Below are 12,825 nucleotides of genomic sequence, written 5' to 3'. Positions count from 1 at the left end.
ATTTAAAGAAACCAGGATGGATGAACACAGAACTTGCACACATGTTAAAAATGAAGAAAAATATGTTAATCAAACGGAAAGAGGGCGGAATATCTAAAGAAGAATATAATGTGGCCCACAGAAACTGTAGGGCAAGTGTCAGGAAAGCTAAAACTAATAATGAATTGAGGCTTGCAACAGAGGCCAAAAGCAATAAAAAAGGATTTTGGGGGGTATGTCAAAAGCAAAACAAAAGTCAAAGATGCTATTGGATGATTACAAGATAAAAATGGTGAATTGGTTAAGAATGATGTTGAGAAGGCTGAACTTTTAAATTCCTATTTTGTATTTGTTTTCTTTCAGAAAGTAGATGGAACATCAGTTGAACTTCCCTGTGCTATTGGGGGGATAAAAGAATGCAGGATATGTATAAGCAGAAAGATGGTGAGGAACACTTAGCTAACTTAAATGAATTCAAGTCTCAAGGTCCAGATGAACTACATCCTAGGATACTAAAGGAAGCAGCGGAGGTAATTGCTGAACTACTCACCAAAATCTGTGAAAATTCCTGGAGAACAGGAGAAGTCCCAGAAGATTGGAAAAGGGCAAATGTCCCTATCTTCAAAAAAGGGAAAAAGGTGGATCCAGGAAACTACAGGCCTGTTAGCCTGACTTCTATACCAGGAAAGATCTTTGAACAAATTATTAAACAGCACGTATGCAAGAACTTGGATGAGAATGGAGTAATTAACCAGAACCACCATGGGTTTGTAACAAACAAGTCATGCTACATTATTCTAATTTCCTTCTATGACAGTATGTATCACCGACTGGGTTGATCAGGAAAATGTGGTGGATATAGTTTATCTTGACTTTAGTAAAGTATTTGACAAAGTATCTAATACTATACTTATTGAAAAAATGACCAAATATGGGATTGACAAGGCAACTGTTAGGTGGATTCACAACTGGCTCAGTGAGCAGACTCAAAGAGTGGTCCTAAATGTCTGCACATCTACGTGGAAGAATGTATCAAGTGGGGTACCAAAAGGCTCTATCCTAGGCCCAGTGTTGTTCAAAATTTTCCTAAATGATCTGGAGGAGTGAATTGATGGGAAACTGATCAAATCTATTGACGACACACAGCTAGGGGGGATATCTAAAACTAGGGAAGAGAGAGAGAGTATTCAAAAAGATCTAGAAAAGCTTGCATAGTGAGCAGCAACAAACAGAATGGTATTTAACAAGGAGAAATGCAAAGTCCTACATCTGGGTAACTCTGCCATTCTAAAATTCTACGACACTAATTGCATGACTTTTCAGGTACCTGAAGATGCTCTTAACAATCCAGGGCACAAATTAGATCATCTTGATGGTCACTAACAGAAGTTCACATTAGGTGGACGAGGCTTTCAATCAAGATAACCCAAGAGGACAGCCAGATTCAAAATATTAATATGGTTTATTCCCTACATAACCTTTCTATGGTTAAAATGTTTTGATTGTCGAGAAAAATATTTCCCACATTCTGGACATGAATACAGGTTTTTCCCTGTGTGACTTCTCTGATGTTTAACAAATTCTAATTTATCTGTAAAATATTGTTAACAGTCTAAAGAAGAAAATTGCTTCTCCCTTGTGTGAATTCTTTGATGTTTAATTAGATTTGGCTTAGAGGTAAAACACTTCCCACATTCTGAACAGGAAAATGGCTTCTTCCCTGTGTGAATTCTCTGATGTCCAACAAGACTTGATTTATATGCAAAACACTTCCCACATTCTGAACAGGAAAATGGCTTTTCCCCTGTGTGAATTCTCTGATGTACAAGAAGACTTGATTTATCGGTAAAACACTTCCCACATTCTGAACAGGAAAGTGGCATCCGCATTTTGTGATTTCTCTGATGATGTTTTTCTAGACTTGATTTAGAGTTAAAACACTTTCCACATTCTGAACATGTGGAAAATGACTTCTCTCTTGTGTGAGTTCTCTGATGTCTAACTAGATGGGTTTTCTGAGTAAAACACTTCCCACAAACTGAACAAGAAAATTGCTTCTCCCCTGTGTGAATTCTCTGATGTTCAACAAAATTTGACTTATGGGTAAAACGTTTCCCACATTCTGAACAGGAATATGGTTTCTCCCCTGTGTGAATTCTATGATGTTCAACAAGATTTGATTTATTGATAAAACCCTTCCCACATTCTGAACAGGAAAATGGCTTCTCCCCTGTGTGATGTATCTGATGTTGAACAAGATGTGCTTTCTGGATAAAACACATCCCACATTCTAAACAGGAAAATGGTTTCTCTCCTGTGTGAATTCTCAGATGCTCAACAAGATTTGATTTATAGTTAAAACTTTTCCCACATTCCGAACAGGAAAATTGCTTCTTTCCTGTGTGAATTCTCTGATGCACAACAAGATTTGATTTAAAGGTAAAAGACTTTCCACATTCTGAACAGGAAAATGGCCTTTCCCCTGTGTGAATTTTCTGATGTTTAACAAGATGTGATTTATCTATAAAACGTTTTTCACATTCAAAACAGGAAAATGGTTTTTCCCCTGTGTGAATTTTCTGATGTTTAACAAGATGTGATTTATGTATAAAACTTTTTTCACATTCTGAACAAGAAAATGGCTTCTTCCCTGTATGAATTATCTGATGTTTAGCAAGATATGATTTTTCCGTAAAACATTTTTCACATTCAGGACAAGAAAATGGCTTCTCCCCTGTGTGATGTATTTGATGTTGAACAAGATGTGCTTTCTGGCTAAAACACTTCCCACATTCTGAACAGGAAAATGGCTTATCCGCTCTGTCAGCTGTTTCTTCTTCAACATCTCTTCCGTAAATGTTATGTTGCTTACTAGTCTGTGATGAATCAGAAGATGGAACCTGTATAGAAGGATCAGATGACAGATGTCTGCTGGGAAGGGCTGAGGGTACATCTGGGATAATGGCAGGCTCTTCATATGTATCTTGTATGATACCATCATCTTCCACTGTAGAACCTGAAGATATCAGATGTCCCTCTGATCTCCTGGTGTCGTCATCTGCCAAGAATTAAACAGATTTTTATATTTTTGAATATAACAATTATATTAATATTTTATTACATTTCTATATAAACTGTTCATACGCATTGTGAACAAGACAGGTTACACAAATCCCGCGCTCCAAAGTCTGCCGGTCGGTAATTGGTAAAGATTATGTATAAGGTTTTACTCATTTGAATGAGGGGTTCGCTGACATTAGAGATCCTCCTCCAGGGTCCATTTTAGCCTCTGAATTATCATTTGTTCCTCTAGGTTTCTTTTGGAGAGTCAGTATCTTCCGCTGTTTATTCCATTAGCATAGGACAATAGATACAATACAGGAGATGCAACACATGTCAGAGGGCTAACAGAGACATGATAACAATCTAAGGTACTTCTTATAACTGGACGACCGGAAGTATGTACGTGCGTGCACCTGAAAGAAAGTGACCACCAAACTACATCCATGCGCACGCCTGACAGGAAGTGGAGGGAAATTTCTAGACACAATTCTGTGGCAATGCTCCGCTCACACGTTATTCACACAGATTTAGTATACTTATTAATGAAGCATCACCACATTCCTGAAAAGGATTTTATATGCATTAATACTCCAGAAACCGCATCCTTTTGTTTTTACCGAAAATCTACAAATTCCTTAGGAACCCCCCAGGACGCCCAATCACAGCCGAGATCAGGTCTATTACCAGTAATCTTTCAGAATATGTAGACTGCCATTTACAACGCTTTTTTATATACCTTCTGGGGCCCGACGGGTCACTGAATGTACCCGCTTTAAATTTTTGGATTTTACAGCGGTGGTCAGCATCTAATGAAATTAATGACACCAAAATCATCCTCCTGAGGTGAGGCAAACTGGTCAGAGTGTGGAGCAGGAAAAGCCTGTAGGCTAATTTACAGTTTCCTAATAGTTAATGTGATCCGTATTCCCTATACATAAAAAAGAAATCTTGGTATTTGTATAGCACCAACTTATTCCGCAGCACTTTCAGGTAATCATTATTTATTACCCCCCACCAAGCTGGGTTCTCATTTTACCAACCTCGGAAGGTTGACCCAGCTACCTGAATCAGGCGGGGATTGAACTTGCAACCTTTAGGTCATAGGCAAGAGCTCCGTCAGGGAGATGTAGTGGCCCTGCCCGCCTGTGCTTGTCCACATGTCCGTTGTTAAGTGGACCTTGGCAGTAACCGCGTTGGTGAGGGCGCGTACAATGTTACGGGAGACGTGGTCGTGCAGGGCTGGGACGGCACATCGGGAAAAGTAGTGGCGACTGGGAACTGAGTAGCGCGGTGCCGCCGCCACCATCATACTTTTGAAGGACTCCGTTTCCACAACCCTATACGGCAGCATCTCCAGGCTGATAAATTTTGCTATGTTCACGGTTAACGCTTGAGCGTGCGGGTGAGTGGCGGCGTACTTGCGCTTGCGCTCAAACACTTGCGCTATCGACGGCTGGACGGTGCGCTGACAGACATTGGTGGATGGGGCTGCGGACTGCGGAGGTAAGGGTGTGGGTGCAGACCAGGAGACGGTAGTGCCTGTGTCCTGAGAGGGGGGTTGGATCTCAGTGGCAGGTTGGGGCACAGGGGAAGAGGCAGCGGTGCAAACCGGAGGCGGTGAACGGCCTTCGTCCCACCTTGTGGGGTGCTTGGCCATCACATGTCTGCGCATGCTGGTGGTGGTGAGGCTGTTGGTGGTGGCTCCCCGGATGATCTTGGCGCGACAAAGGTTGCACACCACTGTTCGTCGGTCGTCTGCACTCTCAGTGAAAAACTGCCAGACCTTAGAGCACCTCGGCCTCTGCAGGGTGGCATGGCGCGAGGGTGCGCTTTGGGAAACAGTTGGTGGATTATTCGGTCTGGCCCTGCCTCTACCCCTGGACACCGCACTGCCTCTTGCAACCTGCCCTGCTGCTGGCCTTGCCTCCCCCTCTGAAGACCTGTCCTGAGTAGGCATTGCAAACCAGGTGGGGTCAGTCACCTCATTGTCCTGCTGCTCTTTCTCCGAATCCTCTGTGCGCTCCTCCCTCGGACTTACTGCCCTCACTACTACCTGACTGCAAGACAACTGTGTCTCATCGTCATCGGCCTCCTCACCCACTGAAATGTCTTGAGACAGTTGCCGGAAGTCCCCAGCCTCATCCCCCGGACCCCGTGAACTTTCAAATGGTTGGGCATCAGCCACGATAAACTCCTCTGGTGGGAGAGGAACCACTGCTGCCCAATCTGAGCAGGGGCCCGAGAACAGTTCCTGGGAGTCAGCCCGATCCTGAGAATGTGTCATTGTAGTGGAGTGAGGAGGCTGGGAGGAAGGAGGAGCAGCAGCCAGAGGATTCGGATTTGCAGCAGTGGACGGCGCAGAACTGTGGGTGGACAATAGCTTGCTGGAAGCACTTTCTGCCATCCACGACAGGACCTGCTCACACTGCTCATTTTCTAATAAAGGTCTCACGCGTGGACCCATTAATTGTGCGATGAATGTGGGGACGCCAGAAACGTGCCTCTCTCCTAATCCCGAAGAAGTCGGCTGGGATACACCTAGATCAGGTGCTCGGCCTGTGCCCACACCCTGACTTGGGCCTCCGCGTCCTCGGCCGCGTCCACGTCCTCTAGGCCTACCCCTACCCCTCAGCATGCTGTATTACCAGTAATTCAGAAACAGAACGCTGTAAGAAATAATGTGGCGCAAGCCTGCTGTTAAACGTAGCCGGCTGCGTATGATTTTTTTTACGTTGTACACCCAGCACACACGTACCCAGAACGCTGAGGACTGTGAGAGGCAGGCCAAATAGATTTTTTGCCCTTTTTTTTTTAAGGAAAGGCCCACTGCGTATATTCAATCAATAATATATGTCTTCTGGCCCTGCCTACACAATTCTGTCCCTGGAGTATTACTGCAGGGCGCAATGCTCTGCACGGCCGATTTGGAAAAAAAAAAAAGGGCAACACTGCAAAAACCAGCCTCCACAGTACTGCACACGGTTAGATGTGGCCCTAAGAAAGACCGTGGGGGTTCTTGAAGCCTACAATCACTCCTAACACTCTCCCTGCCTAACCACCACTTCTGTCCCTGTAGTATTACTGCAGGGCGCAATGCTCTGCACGGCCGAGATACCAAAAAAAAACAAAACGGGTGCAACACTGCAAAAAAACAACCTCCACAGTACTGCACACGGTTAGATGTGGCCCTAAGAAAGACCGTGGGGGTTCTTGAAGCCTACAATCACTCGTAACACTCTCCCTGCCTAACCACCACTTCTGTCCCTGTAGTATTACTGCAGGGCGCAATGCTCTGCACGGCCGATACACCAAAAAAAAAAAACGGGTGCAACACTGCAAAAAAAACAGCCTCCACAGTACTGCACACGGTTAGATGTGGCCCTAAGAAGGACCGTTGGGGTTCTTGAAGCCTACACTAACTCCTAACACTCTTCCTATAGCAGCTCCACTAAGACAGCTCTTTCCCTCAGCTATGTCAGACCTCATGTGTGGCGAGCCGCGGGAGGGGCCGATTTTTATACTCGGGTGACACCTGATCTCGCCAGCCACTCACTGCAGGGGGGTGGTATAGGGCTTGAACATCGCAGGGGGAAGTTGTAATGCCTTCCCTGTCTTTCAATTGGCCAGAAAAGCGCGCTAACGTCTCAGAGATTAAAGTGAAAGTAACCCGAACATCGCGTGGTGCTCGTTAAGAGTAACGAGCATCACGAACACCCTAATATTCGCCCGAGCATCAAGTTCGGACGAGTACGTTCGCTCATCTCTAAGGTTCATATTATAGGTTTCTGTTACTCATGTTTTACCTTTCTATTAATTTAACACTTTTTATTGTATTTTTTTCTAATTGATGCTCATAACTTTCTCCACCTTTGATTTTATAACTCTTTGCAATTTGGACGCCTTTAGGACAAAAACAGCTTTTCCTTGCCATATTCTATGATATAATATCCCATGAGGACTATAAATGTGCTGCTGGTTCAGTAATAAGCATACTGAATCTATCTGAATAACATGTCTGAATGGAGCATACGCACGGAATTAAGTCTAGAATTTACCCAAAATTGTGTCTGGTCAGGCAAGCGTACGTACATAATTTGATGGCCATTTTTCTTCGCCTACGTGTCCGTATGGCATGTAGGATTTTTCTCATGTGTGCCAATCATGGGCGCAGGCAGGTACACACTTCTGGGTGGATAAGAGCTGCTGAGGCCCCCTGCTGTAAACTGCCCTGAACTGCACTGCAACTACAGTCTGCTGATCATGTACGGCTGACCGGGGAATAAAGACGCCTTTACAAGCCCGGCACCGCCATTATCAGTGGGCACAGATATGTTTGTAGCCATTCACTAACCCAGCTGTCTGTTACTTGTACCAAGATGTGGGAAGTTCCTACTGAGCATGCCCAGTCCTTCTGGTTCCAGCAGCAGAGGAGAGGGACATGATAATAGTACTTGCACATGTGCGGGGGCAGCACTGGGGACGGGGGTCCAGGTCTGATAGAGTGATTGGATGTTGCAGAGACCCTGACATAGTGCATGGGGTATCAGCTGGGGGCAGATGGAAGGAGCAGCTGAATGCAGAATGAGGATGGCTTCTCCTTACACGGTGCCTGTGGCTCTACCAAAACATTAAAGGGGTTGTCCGGCCATAAACATTAGGTCTCATTACTTCTGTTTGCCCAATACAATGCACTTTGTAATATACATTGTGCATTGTAAATTAGGCAAACAGAAGTTATTCACTTACCTCTTGGCTGCCCCCCCCCCCCCCGTGTTGCTCCTCGGTTGCCATGGTTCCTGGTTCCGACAAGTCTCTAGTCCTCTTCTTGTCGGGACGACCAGGGACGCGCCTCTCCAGCACAGCTCTGCGCATGTGCAGAAGAACTTCAGCCTGGGAAGCTCAGTTCTGCCTGCAGGGGTTGTGTGTCTGCTGGCTCTTCAACTCCAAGGTAAGAATGAGAGGAGGGGCGGGCTCTCGTGGGGGGATGGGAGGAGGGAGGGAGGGAGGGGGGAGGATGGATGGATGGATGTGTGCAAGTGGCTGTCAGACGTCCCGGGGGGGGGGGGGGAGCGAGCGGCAGTGATGTGTGTGTGTGCAATGTCAGGAGACCCGGCTGTCAGAAGTCCCGGGGGGAGGGGGGAGGGGGGGGGTGCTGTTAGTGTACTTGTGTGTGGGCACTGTAAAGGGGGACTCTGTGGGGGAGGTCACAGGGGGGGCACTGTATAGGGACGCTGTGGATGGGGGGCATGTGGAGGGGGGCTACTTTGGAGTGCAGTGGGGGGACTCTGGGGGGGGGGTGGCATGTGTAGGGGGGGTACTGCGGAGGGCACTGTGGGGGGGGGAATACTGGGGGGGCACTGTTGAGGGGGGACTGTGGAGAATGCTATGGTTGGGGGGAATGAGGGGGGCTACTTTGGAGGGCACTGTAGGGGTGACACTGGGGGCCATGTGTAGGGGGTACTGTAGAGGGCACTGTTTGTGGCACTGTGGGCGATCATTAGGGGGGCACTGTGGGAGAGTGCACTGTGGGGGGGGGGGTCATTGTGAGGGGGGGTCGCCGTGGGAGGGGCACTATGAGGGCATGTGAGTGTGGGGAAATGTTTTGTTTCACTTTAGCAGGGTGGGGGGCAGTAGGTAGCCTTGCAGTGGGGGGCTGCAGGAGAGTTCTCTCTGGTCTCTCCCCCGCCCCTCTCCATTCACTATACACTGTGCTGCTGTTTACACTCATGCCAGGAAATTTATCCTGACATGAGTGTATAACGCAGTCTCCCCTGGCCACACCCCCTCTGATTATAGTATGCAGCAGGGGGCGGGGCCTGGGCGGGGAGAGACTGTAGAGCAGTTCAATAGAGGTGGGCATGTCGTGGGCGGGGCTAGGACGTGAGCTGAGGGAGGCCATGAAATCCTGCCTTTTCATGTCTCTTACTACCATCGGGAGCGCGCACACAGAGGCGCCATCTTTGAAAGCTGCAGTGAAGATCAGAATCTAAGGTAAGAAACTGACATTGCAGCTGATCTGCCGGCCGGTTTGAGCCCCTGTATGCTGTCTGTTACTATCCTTACTGAAAGGAAAGCAGCAGCATTATAAAAATTTTTACCCTGTGTGGCCGGACAACCCCTTTAAGGGGAAATAACAAACTGTATATATCAGAAATACTCCATAAGGGGCCACGAGGGCCCGACGTCCTGTAGTGGAAGCTGAGCTCACATCCCAGCACCATGCAGCCTGAAGAGCATTCGTCAGACAACCCAGAATCGGCAGGTCGGCCATTGGCACCCCGTTCTCTTCACAGATGAGAGCAGCTTCACAATGAGCACATGTGACAGACATGAAAGCGTCTGCAGAGGATGGAGATTATCCAGATCTGATGTGTGATTGAGATGTTCCCTCAGTTCTTTTTAGCAGAAAATATTGAATGTTTAGGTTTACATAAAAATATTATATAACATTTACACTTTATTATATACTAGCTGATTACACGGCTTTGCCCATGTATTTTTTTTTTTAGACACGAAAAGAATTTAAACATGTGTGTATATATATATATAGTATTAGTTTAATATATTCGTATATGAGTAGGAGGTTGTCTGCGTAATATAATGGCATATGAGGAGGTCGTCTGTGTAATATTAGTATTTGAGGACGAGGAAGTTGTCTGCGTAAAATATTATTATCTGAGGAGCAGGTGGACTGTGTAATACTGGCGTAATTAAAAATCAAAAACTCCCCATCTTCCCCTGTAATTTTTGTTGCCAATAGCAACCAATCACAGCTCAGCTTTCATTTGTTATACTGCTGAGGTAAAATGAAAGCTGCACTGTGATTGGTTTCTGTGGGCAACACAGATTTAGTTTTGGACAGCTTTTATAAGAGTGGCTGCTGGGTTCATTTCTGTGTGGTACATAGTGGCTCAGTGCTGGTGGGAAGCTGCGTGGTAGTTGGAGCAGAGGAGGAGGTTGTCTGTGTAAGATATTATCTGGGAGCAGGAGGTCTGTGCAATATATTAGTATTAGAGGAGGAGGAGGTAGTCTGTGTAAGACTGAAATAAAAACCATCTGCTCAAGTACAATTCCGGCATTCGACACCTCTCCCCCCTGGGGTAGTGGGGTTGTCTTATCCCCCCCCCCCCCAAAAAAAAAATTGTCAACACGGAATGACATATATGTATCAAGTTTGGTTGAAATTGTTCCAGGCGTCCATGAGTTATGGTGGCGCATACACACATCCTATTTTATATATATAGATAAATTGTGGCTGAATAAGGGAATATACAGCTGAAAACCCCGACAACACAGACTCTTCTCTACATGCAGTCTCACCTGGGGGGCCATCTGTAGGAATCCCCTCCTTACACGGCTGATACCCCCTCACATGTGTCTCTGTAGCATCAATGGGGATCAGATCTTCCTCCAGTTTCACCAGCTGTGAAATAAATATTGTAAAAGTCATCACACAGTTGGAGAAGTCGTGTGGAAGGTTTTATATGGCCAGAAAAGGTCATTAATTAGTATGAGGAGCCGGAATGACATGACAGCAGTAGTGATCTGGGCCAAATAGCTGCAGGTCTCCTGTATAACTCCAACCTGTTGCTTCTTTATTCCAACCAGAAGTCTCCAGAACCAGAAAAAAGTGATAAGATGTGGAGATCTAATGTCTGCGGTCGGCTGTAATCCTGCCATCTCCAGCTTTCTCATTACACAAGTATCAATCATATAATAAGACTAAACACAAGACCTTCCCAGCCGTCCTACAGACCAGGGGGGAGATTTCATGAGACCTTCTCTCCATCTACCTGATCATCCTGTGGAAGAAGAGGCCGGGGACATCTCTCCGCTGCTGTTCTCTTACTGGATCTACCTGCAGAAAACACAGACAGCCACTGAATTTATTCTCTACATACAAATAATAAAGGCCGTGTGGATTTAGTCCTGTCTATTACCTGGTGATGGGAGGGGTTGGTGGTCCTCCATCATGACGTCCTTGTACTGATCCTTGTGTCCTTCTAAATACTCCCACTCCTCCATGGAGAAATAGACAGTGACATCCTGACACCTTATAGGAACCTGACAACACAATGATACCGTCATCACCCAGACACGTTATACCGCCATAGTGTTACAGTATAATCTCCCAGCATTCCCAGCAGTGTTACCTCTCCAGTCAGCAGCTCAATCATCTTGTTGATGAGTTCTAGGATCTTCTGCTCATTGATCTCCTCCAGTATCAGGGGGTGAGGTGGAGGCCCTGTGATTGGGCTCAGGGGTCTCCCCCATCCATCAGACACCGGGGCCTGACAGCCATCACTAGAAGTCTTCTTCACTACAGTGTAATCCTGTTTATGAGAAGACACATCCATAAATATCCCTGCAGACATTTCTAGAGTCCTCCCAGTCTGGTCCGGCAGTTATGTCGGCTCTTCACATCTGTGTTCATCAGTTCTGTTGTTCTATTCTGTTGGCTGTTGCTGCAATAGTTTCCAGCATTCCGGCCGTCTTCACACTTGGCTGCAGCATTTACAGTACAGGCCATGCGGGGAGATTTATAAAATGTCTTTCACGCGGTGCCGGTATTTTCTATAACAAATCTACTTAGTCTTTGAGAACTGCGGCAGATTCTAAATCCGCAGCGAGACTATTTATACTACGGATTTATGCTGCGGATTTTGAACTCCTGAAGAACAAAGGATAAAATCCGCAGCAGTTTGGCAAGTAAGTCCGCAGCATAATACGAGCCATTAAGATACGGATTTGGCCAGTGCGGATTTACTGGGTAATAGCTGCAGGCTACCATTGTGGAACACCCGCAGTAATCACACTTCATGTGAAGGCGGCCAAAGGACTGAATCTGCAGTAAATCCTCGGCCATAGATGTGAACATAGACTGACAGAGATAAGAATGATGGAACGTGACATCATCCCCAGAATCTCTCACCTCTCCTGTAAGCTGGAAGAGTATCTCTAGGGTGAGGGTGAATATACTCTCCGCCATCTTGTCCCGGTTCCTGTCCATCCTTGTCGGGTCAATCAGGATAATTATCTGATATAGAAGATATCAGCCGAGTATCTTGAATGGGAAGAAGACGAGACAATGTAAAATCGAAGGGTCGAGATGGAATACACCCAAGTTTTCTAAAGGAATTAAGAGACATGATAGCTAGACAGCCATTTCTTATATTGACACTATTGAGACCGGGGTCATAGCACTGGATTGATGCATTGCCCATGTGGTTCCAATATGCAAAAAGGGGTCTGAAAGAGAGACTAGTAACTACAGACTGGTAAGTCTCGCTTCAATAATTGGAAAAATATTTGAGGGATTTCTGAGAGACGCCATCCTAGATTACCTCAAGGAAAACAACACCATAACCGCTCATCAGCATGGGGGAGGGGGGGGGGGGGGGTCGATCATGTCAGACCAATTTGATTAGCTTCTACAATGAAATACGTTCTAGGCTGGACCTGGAGAGTCTATTGATCTTGTATATCCATATTTCTCTAAAGCATTTGATACCGTGCCGAATAATAGGCTGATATATAAAATGAGGCAGCTCAGTCTGGGCAAAACCGTGTGCATCTGGGTAAGGAACTGGCTCAGAGATAGAAAGCAGAGGGTGGTAATAAATGGTTCATACTCTGATTGGGCGACAGGGTGTCACAGGGTTCAGTATTAGGCCCCATTCTGTTCAATATATTTATCAATGACCTGATAGAGGCACTGCACAGAAAAATATCAGTATTTGCAGATGATACAAAATTATATACGAAAATTAATACAACTGGAGA

The 12,825-nt window shown here is 46.0% G+C and overlaps 1 protein-coding gene across 1 annotated transcript in view; it reads right to left on the bottom strand.

The window, feature by feature from the left end:
- Positions 1-1,422: 1,422 nt before the first annotated feature.
- LOC136626740 (zinc finger protein 585A-like) overlaps positions 1,423-12,825 on the bottom strand; it is a 96,841-nt gene continuing 85,438 nt past the window's right edge. Inside the window, exon 8 of the mRNA XM_066601746.1 lies at positions 1,423-3,037. Coding sequence (XP_066457843.1) covers positions 1,584-3,037 — 1,454 coding nt within the window. The 3' untranslated portion in view covers positions 1,423-1,583. The remainder of the gene's footprint in view (positions 3,038-12,825) is intronic.

This window comes from Eleutherodactylus coqui, chromosome 4 (genome assembly GCF_035609145.1).
Source record: "Eleutherodactylus coqui strain aEleCoq1 chromosome 4, aEleCoq1.hap1, whole genome shotgun sequence".
In the NCBI taxonomy this organism is placed as follows: domain Eukaryota; kingdom Metazoa; phylum Chordata; class Amphibia; order Anura; family Eleutherodactylidae; genus Eleutherodactylus; species Eleutherodactylus coqui.
This window is presented reverse-complemented; position numbering and strand designations above follow the sequence as displayed.